The sequence below is a fragment of the Podospora pseudoanserina genome, chromosome 4, assembly GCF_035222485.1.
Source record: "Podospora pseudoanserina strain CBS 124.78 chromosome 4, whole genome shotgun sequence".
NCBI classification, from domain to species: Eukaryota; Fungi; Ascomycota; class Sordariomycetes; order Sordariales; family Podosporaceae; genus Podospora; species Podospora pseudoanserina.
Genome location: NC_085923.1, coordinates 3,507,517 through 3,524,864, shown reverse-complemented (window position 1 = coordinate 3,524,864; position 17,348 = coordinate 3,507,517). Strand labels below are relative to the sequence as shown.

At 55.6% G+C, this 17,348-nt stretch overlaps 8 protein-coding genes across 8 annotated transcripts; 5 read left to right on the top strand and 3 right to left on the bottom strand.

Moving 5' to 3' along the window:
• Positions 1–3,434: 3,434 nt before the first annotated feature.
• On the top strand, positions 3,435–5,589 carry QC764_405180 (uncharacterized protein; the record flags this gene model as incomplete). Its single annotated transcript, XM_062946813.1, has 2 exons — positions 3,435–4,659; positions 5,095–5,589. Exons 1-2 carry the CDS (start codon positions 4,264–4,266, stop codon positions 5,587–5,589), a joined length of 891 nt encoding a protein of 296 aa, XP_062800928.1. The 5' UTR covers positions 3,435–4,263.
• A 366-nt stretch (positions 5,590–5,955) lies between these two features.
• QC764_405190 (uncharacterized protein) lies at positions 5,956–7,047 on the bottom strand (the record flags this gene model as incomplete). The annotated part of the gene is made up of 1 exon (XM_062946814.1): positions 5,956–7,047. The coding sequence occupies one exon, from the start codon at positions 7,045–7,047 to the stop codon at positions 5,956–5,958; it is 1,092 nt and encodes a 363-aa protein (XP_062800927.1).
• A 536-nt stretch (positions 7,048–7,583) lies between these two features.
• Positions 7,584–9,046, top strand: MED7 (Mediator of RNA polymerase II transcription subunit 7; the record flags this gene model as incomplete). The annotated part of the gene is made up of 2 exons (XM_062946815.1): positions 7,584–7,832; positions 7,890–9,046. The coding sequence occupies 2 exons, from the start codon at positions 7,584–7,586 to the stop codon at positions 8,394–8,396; spliced, it is 756 nt and encodes a 251-aa protein (XP_062800926.1). The 3' UTR covers positions 8,397–9,046.
• On the bottom strand, positions 9,004–13,178 carry BYE1 (Transcription factor bye1; the record flags this gene model as incomplete). Its single annotated transcript, XM_062946816.1, has 4 exons — positions 12,182–13,178; positions 11,415–12,004; positions 9,566–11,342; positions 9,004–9,089 (listed from the first exon to the last, which is right to left on the bottom strand). Exons 1-4 carry the CDS (start codon positions 12,186–12,188, stop codon positions 9,004–9,006), a joined length of 2,460 nt encoding a protein of 819 aa, XP_062800925.1. The 5' UTR covers positions 12,189–13,178.
• On the top strand, positions 13,011–14,312 carry PRE9 (Proteasome subunit alpha type-3; the record flags this gene model as incomplete). Its single annotated transcript, XM_062946817.1, has 4 exons — positions 13,011–13,351; positions 13,465–13,649; positions 13,718–14,136; positions 14,188–14,312. Exons 1-4 carry the CDS (start codon positions 13,328–13,330, stop codon positions 14,310–14,312), a joined length of 753 nt encoding a protein of 250 aa, XP_062800924.1. The 5' UTR covers positions 13,011–13,327.
• A 297-nt stretch (positions 14,313–14,609) lies between these two features.
• On the top strand, positions 14,610–15,404 carry QC764_0070980 (uncharacterized protein; the record flags this gene model as incomplete). Its single annotated transcript, XM_062940646.1, has 2 exons — positions 14,610–14,825; positions 14,946–15,404. The coding sequence occupies 2 exons, from the start codon at positions 14,610–14,612 to the stop codon at positions 15,402–15,404; spliced, it is 675 nt and encodes a 224-aa protein (XP_062800923.1).
• On the bottom strand, positions 14,652–15,729 carry QC764_0070970 (uncharacterized protein; the record flags this gene model as incomplete). Its single annotated transcript, XM_062940645.1, has 4 exons — positions 14,652–15,148; positions 15,208–15,378; positions 15,444–15,594; positions 15,676–15,729. 4 exons carry the CDS (start codon positions 15,727–15,729, stop codon positions 14,652–14,654), a joined length of 873 nt encoding a protein of 290 aa, XP_062800922.1.
• A 614-nt stretch (positions 15,730–16,343) lies between these two features.
• On the top strand, positions 16,344–17,246 carry QC764_0070960 (uncharacterized protein; the record flags this gene model as incomplete). The annotated part of the gene is made up of 1 exon (XM_062940644.1): positions 16,344–17,246. One exon carries the CDS (start codon positions 16,344–16,346, stop codon positions 17,244–17,246), a length of 903 nt encoding a protein of 300 aa, XP_062800921.1.
• Between the last annotated feature and the right edge of the window lie 102 nt (positions 17,247–17,348).

The window sequence follows — 17,348 nt, the reverse complement described above, 5'->3', positions numbered from 1 at the left end:
ACAGAAGCAACAAATCTTTTAGCCTCCCTCTATCAGCGTCATCACATTCCGTACCTGGCAGAGGGTGTGCGTGCGGAAACTTCTCGCTCATGAGGAGAGGGGTGTGTCAAGAGAACCATTGTCGGGCCGCTTGATATCCAGTATGTTGCAGATAGATTTCTTTCTCGGCATGGACGTGTTCTCAAAGATACTCCCACGATATATTGGGTGAAGCTACAGTTCGTATGCCGTGGCTGAGACAGCAAAACGGCGGCCTTGAACCAGTGTTTGAGGACACCCCCTGTCGAGAGCTCTTGCATCCATTCCGGAAGCTGATTGGATTCCGGCTTTCCTGATGGTCTCACCCATCAAGCCCGACGGCTCGGAACAGAGCATTGTGGTGGTGAGAGTGCTGACGGCGCCGTTCAGCTTGCATTTGACTTCAGTCACAGTACTGCCAGAGCAAGCAGGCTCTCCCACCACGAGGATCAAGTGCCGAGCCAAAGAATTGTGCCGGGGTTAAGGCCTGAATGAAACCCTAGGGGACAAGATCGTGTGACTTGTGGCCTAAATCACATCTGCAACAATCAGGTAGCTCCGAGAGATAGCTGTCTCTGTTGGAACCTTCCGTGCGCTCTTGCCAGTCCCAGCTATACGTAGACTCGGAGGCTGTGACCGACACTCCGCTCTCTGGATGGCTACCCCTGAGTGAAGTCTCGCATGACAATGTCCTCACATGAACTAGAGTCTCATTCCCAAGAGGTGACGACCCACTGCCGGGCCGAGTCCACGCTGTTGAGTCCCCATGACAAATATCAGCAGAATACTGTTCCAGACGCGGCCCACTAGAATGTGTGGAGTGATTGGAGGCTTCTCAAAGCGACGTGGCGAGTCCTGAATAGCCAACCATCACGATCTGCGTTGTATTTTTCGTTTTTGCTTTGATCTAGCCTTATCACATAGCAGGTGCGGTACGAGGCGAAGATTCTGAAATACTCGCCGAACTATATGTCGCTTGCAAGGTTCATACTAGCCTCTTGCTCGTGATGTGATCCGGATGACCGAGGAAGCTCCTGATGGAAAAACAAGACGACGGCAAAGTGACATGACGCAAGGCGGCCGCTCGGCTCCTCCAGTCGGTTCTGCACGACGACCAGACGGGAAGGAAGATGGGACACGATCAGCAGGAGATCAAAACGAAACGGCCAGATACGAGGCCGAGATGGAAAAGGGCCCCGGATACAGGAAACATTTCCTGGTGGGAGGCCTTGAGATCCTTCAGGCTGATGGCACTTTGTCGGCCCTGGGCGGAACGGGACGGAATTTGGTGATTAGGCTCCTGAGGGTGGCCGCCAGGACCGGCCGTCTCCATGATGGGGGCGGTGACTTACACTTCACCTTGCTTCCAGTGGAGTGATCAAGCAGGATCATCACAGGGCAGTGCAGACTGCTGATGGCGTCGCACTCCAGGGATATACATTACAATATCCGGGTCTCCTTCCGGACCAGCCGCCCGTGCCTTGCTGCCGTGGCCTGCAAAGAAAGATGGGATCGCATCGAGAGACAGTGTGGGTGAAGCTTGGATCGTCTAGTTTAATATACCGACAGGACTGAACAACAGCAAGTCAACAACAGGTTGGCTGACACCCGCCTCCCCGCTCGACAGTGAAGCAAGCTGGATGATGCTCCGGTGCCGTTACGCCGAGCGTCAACCAAAATGGGTTTGAAATTCGGAGAGCTAAAGTGAAGGCCGGCGTCATGATGAATCAAAGCTGCTATGTGGTCGTCTTGGGGCCGGCCAGGCAGGCCGAGATGGGGAACGCCAGGGTGAGAGACAGGGGTTCGGCGATCGGGTTGGAATGCTTGCGAGAGACAAAGACTGGCTGGCCCTGGACTTTCGAAGCGGTTGAGAGCAAAGAGATCTGCAATGATTGACCATCCCTTCTCATCAAGACATTCAAGACACCTGGGCTCTTTACAGCGCAGACATTTCTAAGGCCGGACGGTCATCGCTTGGGCTGAGCCGGGAGCGGGCCGTCCCCGGTCCCCGCCGGCGTGGATGTTCCTTGCTCCGACAGAAGAACAGAAGTTGACCAGGAGCTATCAAGATGACCTCGGCTCATCATGTAAGTAGAAGCAGACTGCAAACGTGGCATATATGTGTGGTGTTCTGCATGGCCCTGGCCTCGTCCTCGCGAATCGTGTGTCAAACTGGTGTTGCAGAAGCGTCCTCCAAACGATACTACGGGTAAACGATATATGAGGTTGTAGGTTTGTGTGTGGTTTTACATGGTAAACTCCCACTAAAGCGGCCTGAAGCGATCGAGTAAAATCCATCGACAGGGATCTGGCGGGTCACTTCTCGGGAGCAACGGGTGACGGAGAGACTTTGTTTTGGAACAGCCTCATTGAGATAAGTCGTGGCATCCCATTGGCTGGCCCTATTTGGGGGCTAACTGGGGTTTGGGGTTGGCGGGTTTGGAGAAACCGAAAAGCGGGCCGCATCCTTTCCCCGTTGATAGACGACCGAGCATTTGGTCAAGACTTGAGAGTGATGTTCGAACTTTGACCATGAGAGGGTTACTGAGGGTCCAAGACAGGGGATGGGATGAGTGCTGGCAGTGACATCAGCCGATCAAGCTCTCTCTCCCCTCTTGATGCCGGCCGGGTCTGCGGAGTCATAATTCGCGTTCCTGAAAAGGCAACAATGGAAAGTGATAAGCAGCCCGTGGCCGCAGACTGGGAGGCCAACCCCGCGCACTTTACACGTCACTGGCCGCGATCTGGCCGAGATGATGGAGTGAAGCTGTTGTTATTGTTGTTGTTTTCTTATCCCCCTTTAGGATGGGCTAGATATCAGCGTTAGCTCCCTCTTTCATCAGAACGAAAATGTGAGATGTGACAGACCTGGACCCGAGAAGCAAGGCGCTTGCAGGGCAAAGACAACAGACATGAGGTGGTGGAGCTCAGTCCAAGTATGCCAGGCTGGGCTCGCATTGCAGTGTCGTGTCGACGTGGGCAAGATACCCCTGACCCTGTAGGAATGCACCTCCAGACGTCTGGTGGCTTTCCCCTGCGCTGGCGTATGTGGAAGACGCAGGAGAGCTCAGGCACATCATCCCAAGATCAGTAGACCGGATGCCCACCGCCGCAACGTTGCATCCGCGATCATCGAGAATCCGGGGCCGTGGAGAGAATCTGCTGAAGAAGAAATTTTGAGATTGAATCGAGTTACCGAGTGTAAACACGAGGGGCAACCTGGAAGCATCTGTTGACATTGACTGTTGCTGCTGTTACTACTGCTACTGCAACCCCGCCATGTCTTAGATACCTTAGCTCTTATCGCTTATCGATAGCCGCCAATGCCCCGCGCCGTAGCGCCTTGGGAGGCCCAACATGGCATCATGTTCCAACTCTCTAGACTTTCAGACTCTAAAGTCATGGGCAGGGCAACGGCGGAAAAGCGGAAAAGCGCTCATGAGCAGGCCGAGAGGGCTTAAGATGGCCTTTAATGGCCTTGAATGACCTGTGATGGCCCCGAGATGCCTGATGAGGACTGGCTCTGATGATGTGTACAAAGAAGACGATGTACCTTACTGTACATCGAAAGACAACCCCTGCATTGTCCAACGTCCGTGCCTCGTGCCTCGCCCTTGCGTCCCCTTTGCGTAACGGGCTGCCAACAACAGATGACCAGCCTGTGTCAAGTGTGACGACGCACGTCTCATGTCACAGCCCAACAACTTGGGAATCTCGACTTCAACGACATCCTCGCTTTCGCTCAACTTTGCCACGACTTGACGACACTGACTGAACTCGCCTAGCTACCGCTTTCTGGCACGCATCCGACACCGAGTGGCGGTTTCTTTCTTCCTCCTCACCCCCTCCAGGGTTCGTGATCCCGCGTCCCTTGGACCGCCGACTGAACACAGCAGCAGAAGGAGCCCGCTCTCTTTTGCTGGTCGCATCGGCACCGACCTATCCGGGCAGCCCGCGCGCTTTTTGCTTGACGCGATCTTGTTTAGCCGCACAGCTCAGGGAGGGGAACGGCCATCAAGCCTTGTTGCTGCGCTGCCTGGCTTTTGCGACCCCCTCTTTGCGCCTATGGTACGGCAAAATCAGAAGAGACATCCGCGATAGGCGACTGGGAGATATAGGAGTCCATCAACTGCTATACCGGACACGACACGACACGATACAACACAACACACCAGCGCCAGATCATCAAGTTCCAAGGGAACCGTCAACGCACCTCGCCGCTTTGAGAAAGGAGGAAAAGGCACCATGGCGTCATTGCCAGCAAATGTCCTAGGGAGAGGCGCACATGATGGCATGCTCCCCGAGCACCATCACTATCTGAAGCCTGATACGGAGAGTGAAGAGGGTGGTCTAGACCCCCTTGTTGTTGTTGCCACCAGCCAGCTTGCCGAGAAGACAAGTCAATTGACACTATCGACGCCTAGAAGCGAGGAATTGGGGTCTGGAACCAAAGACGGCAATCCTTCCGTGACGTACCTTGGCCATGGCAATATGGGGAGCAACGGCTTCTTGCCGGATGGACAGGGGGATGATGATACCTCTTCTTGCTGTCCCATGGTCGAATTCTCGCAGCTGCCAAACGAGGTGCTCCTCCATATCCTGAGTTATCTCGAAGTCTGTGACTTGTTGGCAACCTCCAGGGTGGGTTGAAACCCCTTTCTTCACCATCTGTTGTTGTGGCTATCCGCCCCTTATCACCCATTGCTCCTTCCCCGTACACCTAGCTCCTTCCCTCATAGCCCCTCCCATCAAAGTGCTTGCCTTCTCTGGTGTGCTTTCCCTCGTGGCTCCTTCCCTTCATAGCTCCTTCCGCCATGATTCTCCCCCCCCCCCCACAGCTCTTTCCCTCACAGCTCTTTCCCTGCCGCTCCTTCCCACAGCTGTCTGCCGCTCCTTCCAATCACCGTTCCTTCCTGTCAAAGTTTCTCCCAATCTGCACCAATCCCAATCATCCATTTACCACATTCCCACATTACCCCTTTTACCACAATAACACATTCCCACATTCCCACATTCCCACCTCCCTGGGCCCCATTTCAACCGCAACTTTACTAACCCCGTCCCCCCTTTTCACAGACCTCCCACCACCTCCGCACCCTCTCCCTCTCACCCCACCTCCACCGCCTCCGCCTCCGCCGCGCCCGTACCACCCTCCCGACCCAGCTCGCCTCGCCCTCCCGCCCGACCCTGACCGACCTCATCCGCCGCTCCATCTTCCTCACCAACACCACCATCGTCTCCCGCCGCCTCGCCCGCTCCTTTGTCTCCATCCGCCTCTCCCGCCAGCTCGCCGCCCGGCCGCCTCCAGAAGTGCTGGTGGAGCGGTGCGTCCTGCCGGCCGAGTGCCTACCCGGTAAGAAGGCCGCCGTTGCCCCCGCGTTGGTCGCGAGGAAGAGGGCGGTGGAGAGGGAGAGGGTGAAGGATAGGCTGAGGGGGTTTGTGGGGAGTGTTTGGGGGGGCAAGGTGAGGGAAAAGGAGGAGGGTGTCAAAAAGTGGGAGGAGAGGAGTGGGGTGGGGAGGGTTTGGAGGTTGAGGAGGTTTTGGGAGGGGGTTAGTAAGGAGCAGGGGTGAGTGAGGTAAGAGGGTGATATCTTCTTTTCTTTGTTTGCGTGCGTTGGTTGGTTGGAGAAGGGGGGGAAGGGCTTGGAATCTGTTTGTTTGCTTGCTGACACTGAACCGACTGGGATTTGGGCTTGTATACCTCTTGGACATTGCGGATTGGGATATGGTTTGTACTTCGTGGTGGGTTTTCTGGCGTTCTGTTTTCTGCTGACATTGTTTGTTCCGGTTTTCTCTCATCAAGGCAACATAGCACAGAGGTTTGTTTGGTTTGTTTGTGCTGCTTTTTGACATTAGGTAACTGCTGTCGTCTCTGTTTTGACGTACCGGGTGATAGATACACTACAATGTACATTGAACATCTCGAAGGCTGGCTCTCTAAGCCCGGAATCGGAACCCATCCCAATCATCCTCATCCTCGTCATCATCTTCATCGTCTTCATCTTCCGCCACGGCAGCATTCTCCTTTCCAAGGGCAGGTCCCTTAGCCGTAGCAGCAGCAGGAGCAGCACTTCCCCCGCCTCCTTGTACCCTCAATGCCTCTCTCCTTTCCCTGAGCTTTTTCGCACGCGCTTCCAGCTCTTCCATAACTTCAAACTCGGTCTCCAACGCCCGAGTGGCCTCCTCTTTCTCATCCTCCAGCTCGATATCCGCCAGCGCCCTTCTCTTTTGTCTTTCTTCCTCTTCTGACTTGGCAGCAATCTCCTCATTGGTCATAACCGGCGCAGAAATGACAGCATCGCCGTCCTCCAAAGCAGCAACAGCAGCAGGCTTCTTTTTCTCCTGCAACAAGTCCGCCTCAAACTCTGCCCACAGGTCGTCCGCCACCGGCGCTGGCGTAGATGTCTTTGGTGGTTGTTTTTGCTGTGGCTCATGCGGTATAAGCGGTGACCTGTTTTGCGATGCTGGTTTTGGCGTGATCGACATCGGTGTCCCGGCACTTCCACTGCTATTCTTCTCCCTATCCTCCCGGACTGCGACAGGGGTGGCTGGTCTAGAGGGCATCTGCATCTCAACTCCAAAGGTAGGGGTGCCCGATGTTCGTCGGGTCAGTGGTGGTGTCAACGGTTTGCTTCTCTCGGCCGCAGCCCGTTGATTCTCGTCCGAGGTGGCCACCACGTCAGGTCTGCTCTTTTTTCGTCGCGCGGCGTCCTCGTCAAAAGTGTCACCCATTTCATCGTCTGAATCGCTGTGCTTGCGCTTGTTGGTTGATGGGCCGGCCGCAGCAGAGGCTTGGTCCACGAAGCCGGCATAGCTGGGGCCATTGCTGTTCTTGTCGGTGTTGAACAGCACTTGGACTCGTTCGCGATGGCCGGCGCTGCGCAGATGACCTTCCCAGAGGGATTCAGCCTTGATGGGCTCGAGGCAGATGGCGCACGAGAGCTTCCCAGAGTCGGAATAGGAGGCGTGAGGGTGTTCAATTCGGCGAGCAGCGCGTTGCTGCCTCAGTAGAGCGCGAACATCGGTCATGATGAACGTGTACGAGTCGAGGCGCAGTAGTGAGATGCGCAAGGTGGTGGATCTCGAAGTGGTGGAAAATGTCGCAATCAATGGGTTAGTTGGGTAGAGTAAAACAGCGAAAAGGGGACGAAGATGGCGGTCTATTGTAGACGTCAATGGGCATTCACTTGGGTGGATTAGGTAGTCGTTGTTGGGGGTGATGATGTACCCGACTGTCCCTAAAGTGGAATAAATTCGAAGGCGCTTGGGGCGCTGAAGTCGGACCCTTGGCAGCTGACAGCGGGGCAGCCACAGGGAAAGCTCCCGAAGTAATCCCCACTTGGTGTAACCTGGGGAAGCTTCAGCCACAGCCAGTCGCAAAGGTGCGCACTTCACCAAACATCGTCATCTTTCAACGTTGAATGCGCCTAGTTGACTACTGCCTGACTACGAGTGACTACCAGCTTTATTATCGCCCCAGAACAATTTAAGAAGGCTCTCAGCCACTACCACCTCTCTGCAAACATCACCTCCATCCCCACTCGTGCAACACCCACCCTGACAACATGGCCGAGGAGGAAGATACCAACCGCGTAACATCGACCTGGCCTGACCCTCCACCATTCTGGAAAGACTTCACCCCCGAGAACATCTCCCGCTACGACACCCTTAAATCAGACTACGCGACAGCACACTCCACCCCCGACCCAGATTCCATAACCCGCCTCCCCTCCATCCCAGAAGACCTCATCAATCTCCAACCACCACCCGAACCAACAGATGGAAAATGGAGGTTATATAGCGAAGCCCAAGCAGTCCGTTTTTCCTCCTCCCCCCTTCCCTTCCCTTTACTAACACTCCCCTCCCCCCAGCTCACCGACACCCTCCAATCCCTCACCGAAGCGGGCGTAACACCCCTCCTCCCCGCCTCCATCAACCCCTCCTCCCAAGACTCCAAACACCTCGACCGCTCCTTCGAACTCAAAAAGCTCGCAAAGTCCATCCTCCTAAACTACCTCGAACTCGTCGGCGTAATGTCCCATAACCCCGCCCACGGCGCCGCCAAGATCCAGGACCTCAAGACCCTCATCCTCAACTTCCACCACACTTTAAACGAATACCGCCCCCATCAGGCACGGGAGCAGCTCATACAGATCATGCAGGACCAGCTCGACACCAAGAGGGCCGAGACCGCCGCCATTAGGGGGGTGGTGGACAAGGCCAGGAGGATGATTGAGGGGTTGGGGAGTCTGGAGCTGCCGAGGCTGGACGACGAGGTGGTCACGACGGGCTCAATAGGGGGCAGGGAGACGGAGGAGAGGAGGAGGGTGGCGGCCGAGAGGTGCACGATTGGGAGTGTGGAGTTGGAGTTTGCCTAAGATAATAAAGATACCCGGGATGATATCGCAGCATGTGCCAGAGGCGAATTGCACATACATAGCTTGCTTCACAAAAGCCATGATCAGATCACATAACGAACGACCTGGCAACTTTGATAAAGATAAAAAGCTACCTTTTGAAAGATACACACAGAAGAAGACCAACTAAATAAGCAAGTGATATTAACCACAACAACAACCACCACCCATGTCAGCACCAAAACCTGATGAAATAAAACAAATATACCCCATCTACCACTCACGATCCCGTGCTCCCTCCCCTCCCTCCAACCACATCACATAAAACTCCAACGACACACCTCGTTCCAACCAAACAACTACCCACGCCCGTCCCAAAAAGTGCAACTAGAGACCAATCAAACACTCAAAACACGAGCAGAAACCGAACAACAAGATGCCCACCAACTCCAGGAAAAGAGTGAGCAACTCCCCCGAATAAATTTCCTTCCCGAGCCGAGCCAAGAAAGTAAATAAACAATGATTTGCCTAGCTTCCTTCCACTTAGCGCAATTTTTTTTTTTATCAACTCCCCAACCCCATTCCTTCCCAATCATGTTCGCTCGCGTGAGCGTCGTCAAACATCTTCTCAAGAGCAGTGCTGAGCGTCGCCAATATCCTCCCCGCCGCCACTTCCTCCTACGGTTGCGATCCCGCCGTGGTCGTAGCGGTTGCCTGTGGCGGGATGGGGGGGGGTGGGATGGGCGTCTGTCTCGGAGGTCCCGCGGCGTGCCCTACAGGTGGGATCTGCGGAGGGGGCACGGCCGTCTGCCGGACCGGGACTGCTTGTGACTGCTGCTGCTGCTGCTGCTGTGGCTGAAGCTGAGGGTGATGTGGCTGTGTTGGGGATCGCTGGGCTCCTTGTTGCTGCTGGTGCTGCTGATGCTGCTGATGCTGCTGATGCTGCTGATGCTGCTGAGGCGGCTGAACTTGCTGCAGATGTGAATACGGAGGCTGGCGTTGCTGCTGCTGGGGCGGGTGAAAGTGTTGCTGCTGATGCTGCTGATGCTGCTGGAGAGGGGGCTGGAACTGTTGCGGCCTTGGTTGTTGTGGCTGCTGCTGTGGTTGCTGCAACGGCGTCGGAGGCGGTGGAGGAGAAGGCCCTGAGGGCTGGCTTTGAGGCCCCGGAGCCTCTCGTTCCAGAACCTGACTAAGGTACGGCAGATCTTCTCTGGCTTTGGGTTCACGCTCGTATACCCTCCTTATGAGTTCCCACTCCGAGCGCGTCATGGCAAAGGCCTGAGGAAGAAGGAACGCAACCGTCGGACTTCTCATGTACTGGCCAAGTACCTCCCGGGCTTCGGCCTCTCCTCGCCGCTGTGACTCCGCCCTGCGAGCCTGCTCCGGACTCAGGGCTGGCTCTTGGGGCTGTGGGGGAGGCGCCACCACCTGCTGCTGGAGGGGAGTGGCGCTGTTCCGGGGAGGAGTCGGATAGTTCGGGAATGCCCCTGAATTCACCGTGGGTGAGTAGGCTGGCGCTGTGCTGGATTGGCGGTTGGCCAGCGGGAAGCTTGCTGATGTGGGAGTCGGTGTGTCAGGAGACTGCGCGTAGTCGTGTCGAACCGGGGCCTGCGTCAGCACTGGGGGGGCCTTTGGTTGTACTTTGCCGTCTTCCCATCGATAGACGAATACGGCGAGCAACATCGGCTCGGTTCTTGACTGCGGGATGAAGTTGTCCTCCAGATTCATCATAAACTCAGGGTGGCCACCTGCACCGGGTAGGACGGGCACGAGATAGCTGTCTCGGACGTTTGCCAGCCCCTTGCGGTCCACCACACCATATCTCTTCTTGTTAACAAAATACTCGACAAGCTTCTGCATGCCGGCCTTGCCTTGAGGGGATGTTGGCTCCAGGTTCACCACGATGACCTCGGAGACTTGGCTGTAGCGCATTCCGCAAAGATACACATTGGCTGCTTGCTCATCTATGCGCCCGCAGACGGTAATGTTCTTTGGGATGACCTTATCCCACGTTAAACCAACGCTCTCTCCGGGATTCGCACCGCCAATGTGCTTCGCGGTGACTTGGAACTCGGCAATGGTGTTCATGACCAGATTCCCACGCCACGCCACATCCGGATCCGTCTCTTCTTTTGGCGAATATGGCGGTGACTGGCTCCCGTCATCATCAAGCATGCGATCAACATCTGGGTCCACGCCGGGACCGGTTGCGGGCGCGGCAGCAAGGGGAGCAGCCGGGCGTTGAGAAATGGCTGGCGATTTGACACTGGAGTAGACCTTGTTCAGATCAAAGTCGGCGCGAGTGGGTGACTGCTGCGTGTCGACAGCCAACCCTCGAGATGCCGACCTGGCACGGCTCGCTTCCGACGACTCTCTAGGTTCCGACTTGGGGGCGCTAGGTCGACGCACGGGAGCTGACGGGATGTCTTCCGTGGTCATGGCATAGTTGTCGTCGCCAATCACCTCGTCGCCCTTGTGCGTTCTCCGTATCCGGGGCACATCCTCGGTGATCTTGATGGCTTGCTTCTCGGCCCGGGCCTTCATTTCGGCTGTCTGATCCTGGAGCTCCTTGGATGCCAGCTCTTCCGTAGACATGGCAGCCAGCATGGGCGGTGTCAGAGTCCCTTCCAGCAGCCGGGATCCCAGTTCGAGGTTGGACTTGAGGTTGTGGACAAGAGTCCTGCCCTGGTTGCGGTAGGAGTCCTGGGTGGGATGGGTATCGTAGACGGCGCGCTCGATCTGGAGCGCAAACCTTTCGGCACGATCACTGACAGGCATCCCATCGGAGGGAACAACACCCTTCTTTTCTGCCGCGCCAAGCGAGTGCACAAGAGACTTCACGAGCGCCTTAGCCACACCCTGCCGACTGTCTGGCAGCTCGGTGGCTTTGGAAGGGAGGTCAGCAGGAGGGGTATAAGCCGGTGTAGATACCGGAACAGACTGTGTCTCGGTGACTTTGCGAAGCTTCTGGGGGAAAAGGGGCCGCCGGAGTTAGTGACTTACATAGATCAAGGCATAGAGTTGCTGTGAAAAACTTACCTTGTTCTCCTTCTCCTGAGCCCCGTCGGCGGTTTTCCGCTTCTGACCCGATGCCTTGGTTTCCTTTTCCTTCTTAGGTTCGGGTGCCGGTGGAGGAGGTGGTGGCGGTGACTGCTGTGGCGTCCGCGATGCTTCCTCCTTGAGGTCACTTGTTCGCTTCTTGCCCTTCTTGGTGCCCTTCTTCTTCTTGGTCTTTTCCTCTTCATAGTTCTTGCGCCGTGTTTCCCAGAGCTTCTCGCCCCTCTCCATGCTGGCCAACAGCTCCTTGTGGTTCTCTGGCTTGCACTGTTCGCAGAAATAATTCTTAGGTATGTCTTCGGCGAACTGGCTCACCCCCATGCAGATGTTGTGTTGCCAGGCGGTACAGGTGTCGCAAGCGATCCAGGCTTCGCCGGAGTCCTCATCTTGCTCGGTGGCGCCGCACACGCAGCGGATGATCTCCTCCTCTGGTTCTTCGGGTTCGGGGGCAGCCTTCTTGCCCTTCTTGGAGCCGCCGGTTCGCTTCTTTGGCGGTTCGACGAGCTGGTCGAGCTGTTCGTGGGCCTTGTGCTGGCCCTTTGTCGCTCTGACGGAGCGGCGGGGTTCTGGGTCTGAAGTTAAGTCGAGAGTCAGTTGCTGGTTCTTGAGAGCAGTCTGAGTGGTGCGCGCAGACCGGCGTCGCGGAGCCATACTGCTGCTGCTGCTGCTCCTGTTGGACTTGGAAGAAGAGTTGGGGGTGGGGGTGGGTGTGCGCGAAGGGTTCAGTCGCCGCGCACGTTGCTGCTTACCAGACATGGTCGCGTCAAAGGGAGACGGACGGTAAACGGGTGGAAGGTTCAGTAGGTAGTAGGTAGGTAGGCGTGGCAGCAGCCAGGCAATGGGGGCGTGCTTGCTCTCCTCTCCTGTCGCTTGCCGAGTGGGTGGGCTACTGTTTGCTCAAAAAGCTAGGTAGATAGATGGCTACCTAGATGGGTATGCGATGAGATGGCATGCGGGTCACTCGATCAGGTAGGTAGGTATTTTACGCTTGCATGGGAACTAAAATGACCACCAGATTGCCATCTGACTGCCCGACGTGACGCGAGAGAATTGAAAAGCAACAAAAAGTAAACAGAATTCAAGAGGATAAGCCCTGCCCGAAGCTATCCCGCGAAGAAACCAAAGCGCCCACGGTAGTATTTCCCTCTTCCTCTCTTTGGCGGCGAAGGAGGGGGGAGGTCCCAAACTTTCCTCACAGCTAGCAAGTCCAAGCTTCAGAAGGTAGGTAGGTAAGTAGATGGATGGATGGAGCGAGCGCGCAGTGGCGTGGCGCGACGGGTCGATTCCAGCAAAACGAAGTACTGCGTAACGGAGTAAGATAATCCTTTGTAAGGTGTCAGTATGCGACAATGGCGTTGTCACGGTTGTTGACTCAATCGCGTTTCTCGATTTTTGGGTGACGAATTGCGGAGGTTGGAAAGAGGAGATTGATCGAGGGTGGAGAGATGGCCGAAGAAGAAGCGCGAACGGCCAGCGGGAGAGCCGAGAGGGATTGGATTTGGAAGCTTGGGGAGGACGGGAAATCGGCCTGTGCTTGTTATGTAACGCTTTTTTTTGTGACAAGCAGGTGGGGTTTTGTAGCAGTGGCAGAGAGTCGGAGCTTGGCAGGTTCAAGTCCCGATGGCGGGACATGTGCCTTGCAGGTCAGGCAGCAACAGGAGCTACGCGTGTGAGGGCGCTTGCCTAGAGCTCCCAGGCTGGGGGGGGCTACCTGAAGGTGAGGGCGAGGTGCAGCAACATCCATCCATCCATCAGCCTTAGTTCCAGCCGTTGGACTTACCATAAAACCCCAAACCACACGATTGTTCCCGACAAGCGCCTGAAAGAGGCCAATTGTTGCCGTCATCGCCATCACTCCTCCCCGCTTCCAACTCCAACAGTAAACAACTGCCATCATGTCCAGAAGATACGATTCCCGAGTATGTTGGCTGCCCGCTGTCTTTGGCTCCACCGATATTGGGGGGCCATGGTGTTGCGCTGGGAGCTCCCTTCGCGGCCAAGGGTACACCACGAGGCTAACTGCCATGTCTAGACAACCATCTTCTCCCCCGACGGTCGCCTGTACCAGGTCGAATATGCCCTCGAAGCTATTTCTCACGCCGGCACAGCCATTGGCATCCTGGCCAAGGATGGCATCGTCCTCGCTGCTGAGCGCAAGGTCACCTCCAAGCTGCTCGAACAGGACACTTCGGCTGAGAAGCTCTACATTCTCAATGAGTACGATACAGCCATGTCTGGTCGTTCAGCATGGGCTATGGTTGTGCTAACCTGGCTTTTGTTTGTAGCAACATGATTTGCGCCGTCGCCGGCATGACCGCCGACGCCAACATCCTCATCAACTACGCCCGACAAGCCGCCCAACGCTATCTCCTTACATACAACGAAGACATTCCCTGCGAACAGCTCGTCCGTCGTCTCTGCGATCTCAAGCAAGGTTATACACAACACGGTGGTCTCCGGCCCTTTGGCGTTTCCTTCATCTACGCCGGTTGGGATCCCCAGCGCCAGTTCCAGCTCTACCTCAGCAACCCGTCAGGCAACTACGGCGGGTGGAAGGCGACAAGCTCGGGCGCCAACCACGCCAGCGCCCAGAGTCTTTTGAAGCAAGATTACAAGGAGGATTGCACGTTGGAAGAGGCCTGCGGTATGGCCGTCAAGGTGCTGAGCAAGACGATGGATTCCACCAAGCTTGGCAGCGAGAAGAGTGAGTCTTGGAGGCGGATTAATAAGAGGGATCATGGCTAACAAATGACAGTCGAGTTTGCGACGGTTGGCCAGACCAAGGACGGCAAGATTTACCACAGATTATGGAGCGCCGACGAGATCGATGCGCTACTCAAGAAGCATGACTTGGCCAAGGACGAGACCAAGGAGGAGTAAATAGACTGGGTCCATGGTGGTGGACGGGAACAATCGCGATATGGAGTGGTTTTTCAGCGCCGCATGTACTAATAGAAGATGTGCCAGATGCTGAACTGGACGTGAACTCCTTGCTTCTGCGCCGTGTATCCCATCTTTCCTGAAGCCAATGTTTGCCGGGTCCTTCATGCAGGTTGTAGGGGAAGGCATGTACCTGTTAAGTTCCCAGTCTTTACATCATTTACAGATCCCCATGTTTAAGTTCCCAAGTACATAGATACCCAATGGTACTATATACCGTGTGACAATTGTCGACAAATGTTGTGGTTGGTCACTATACACCCGAATCAGCTTTCCTCTTCACCTGCTGTTCAGCTGTCTCAACTCGTAGCCTACATTCCTGCCACCAGCACCCTCCTCCTCATCTCTCAACCTCCCATACCCCGGTCCATCCTCTGCCGCCCCCGGCGGGCCGGCATAGGGCTCATCGCACTTGGCGCTGCTCAACCTAGGCCAGTACCGTCTGTAACTCCAGTATGCCACCGTCCAGCCCAGCAACCCCCCAATCGTCACATCATAGACATCATGCCTGTAGTCCTGACACCTCGAGATAGCAATCATGGTTGCGCCCACCAGCGGCGCCAGACAAAACAGCGCCTTGAGGAGGTCGCCCCTCACCACCTTTTCCGTGTGCTCCGCTATCGACCCTGGACCGTGGGCAAAGATTCGGGTTTGGCCGGCCAGAAAGAGGGAGAGGTATCCCAGCCCGGCGAAGGAGAAAGAAGAGTGGCCCGAGGGGAAGGACCGCCAGCCGTCGTGGAGCTTGTGGTGGCCTGTTTCGGTGCAGACGGATATGTCTACCAGCTTGTCGAGGGGGGTGTCGGGGAGGGGGCGCATCGGGCGAGGAGGTCGGGACGGGGGCGGCCGACAGCGTTTTTGATGATGTCGGTTAGGAGGGAGGTGAGGATGAGGGAGATGGCGAGGCCGAGGAGGGTGACGTGGTGTTTGTGGGAGGAGGCCGAGGAGAGGAGGTTGGAGAGGCAAATGAGGATGAGGGGGAGGAAGAGGGCGTATATGAAGTCGTGGGCTGCAGGAGGGCGCGAGGGTCAGTAATGAGGTGGAGGAGCGCAAAAAGGGAACGGGGTGGTTTACTTAGGGGAACTCTTTCGACCTCGGCGTAGGGGAACGAGATGCGCAAGTCGTTGAGCGAGAACATGCGGTGGAAAGGTTCGACGAAGAATTGAATGAGGATGTAGCTGGAGAGGAGAATGGCGAGGCCGATGTAATCAGAGGCATACGTTCTCTAGATTCGGAAACACAATCAACATCTAGTCCAACAAAACACTACAACCTGTAAGTGACTTGCATTCCAGAATCGCATCACGGAAGCCAGGAAACCGTTGCCAGTTGCCGGCGAATTGGGCCTCGGGGGCGCCATGGCGAGAAGTCACCGCCGTCGGAGGGATCTGAAGGTGCTTCGGAGCATTGAAACTGGTGCAAAGGACAGGAAAGGGAAAGAGAAGATGACAAGGTAAGCTTTCTGTTGAGGAGGATCAAGGACCAGGTCAGTTTGCAATATCCCTGTCGCAAAAGCCCAAAAGCCGACTTGGCCTTGCTTGGAGGGGGGCTAGAGTCTGGGGATGACGGTTCTTGGCGTGTGCAGGGGGCGGTTGGATGTGGGGATCCCTGCTTGAACTTATCAACTCTCCTTGCTCTTCAACGCCCTTGTGGCTTGCCCTTCATGCCTTTCTCTTGATCAAGTGCAAGGGCTGTTATGTCTTCATGGGCTTAAAGTCGAGTTTTGCTAATTTCAGAGTCTCAATCCACACACAAAATAATCCCTCTGAGGGCGAACATAGCCAATACGTCGACATGTTGTATCCCTTCGAATTTGGTCTTGTATGCCCTCGAGTCCTCGACTTCGTCACGGTGATGTCGGCTCTAGATATAAGATGAGGCCATGGGCTTCAAATGAGGTTTTCTGTCTCTCGACAAACTATCGAAACATCCTCCAGTTTTCTAATCACTTCTCACCAAGGTGCCTACCACACAATGTCTTTTTCAAAACTACTACTTGCAATTTTTGTTGCGCTGGCAATCCCAGTTCAAGCCATTCCTCATCTTCAAAACCATGACCAAGCTTGCTGCCCATGCCCAGCATCCACATCAGCCATCACTATTACCATCCCAGGAGAGACCATCACCGTCACTCTGGCCCCTCCGCCAGCCCAAACAGTGACTGTCATTCTCTCAACACCACCCACCGAGAAAACCATCCTCCAGACAGTTACAGTTATCCCACGACCAAGCTTGGTCGCTGAACCACCCATAATCTATTCAGTGCCTCCCCTTGTCCAGACCGTGACATTCTCATCACCAAACCCGCCCCCGCCTGTGGCCCGCCTCCCGTCAACAATCACCCTGACTCAATACCCCCCTGAACCGACGACAACCACATCTTCCCCCCCAATTGAGTCAACATCATCCCAGGAATTCGTCACTGTAACTATCACCGCCAACACCCAACCATCCTCATCCACTTCCGAACCCGAGGAACTCCTGCCCCCCTTCACATTCACTCCCTACAATCCTTCTAAACCAATCACCTCCTCCTCAACTACCACCATCCCCCAAGCCTTCATCTTCACCCCCTACAACCCACCCCAGCCATTAACCTCGACCTCCATCAGCACCCACACCTCAACCTCGACCCTGCCATCTTCCCCGCCAACACTCCCGGTGTCAGATGAAAGCGACAGTGACAGTGACAGTGACAGTGACAGCGACAGCGAGGACGAGAAGGAGGAGGACATCCAATCAGCAGGCTGCACCACCGGCACATCCACCATCCTCTCCACCACAAGAGTAACAGTCTACAACACCGTCACGAGGACGGTATACCCTCTTTCCTCTCTTCAAACCATCAGCAGCACCGTGACGGGTATCAACGGATAGGCTGCCGGCCGTCCTAGTTGGTGTTATTATGTATTTTTATCATGTCGTTGTTTTTCCTTCATGTAATGGTTCCGGAGTTTAGGGGATGATGTACAAGTAATG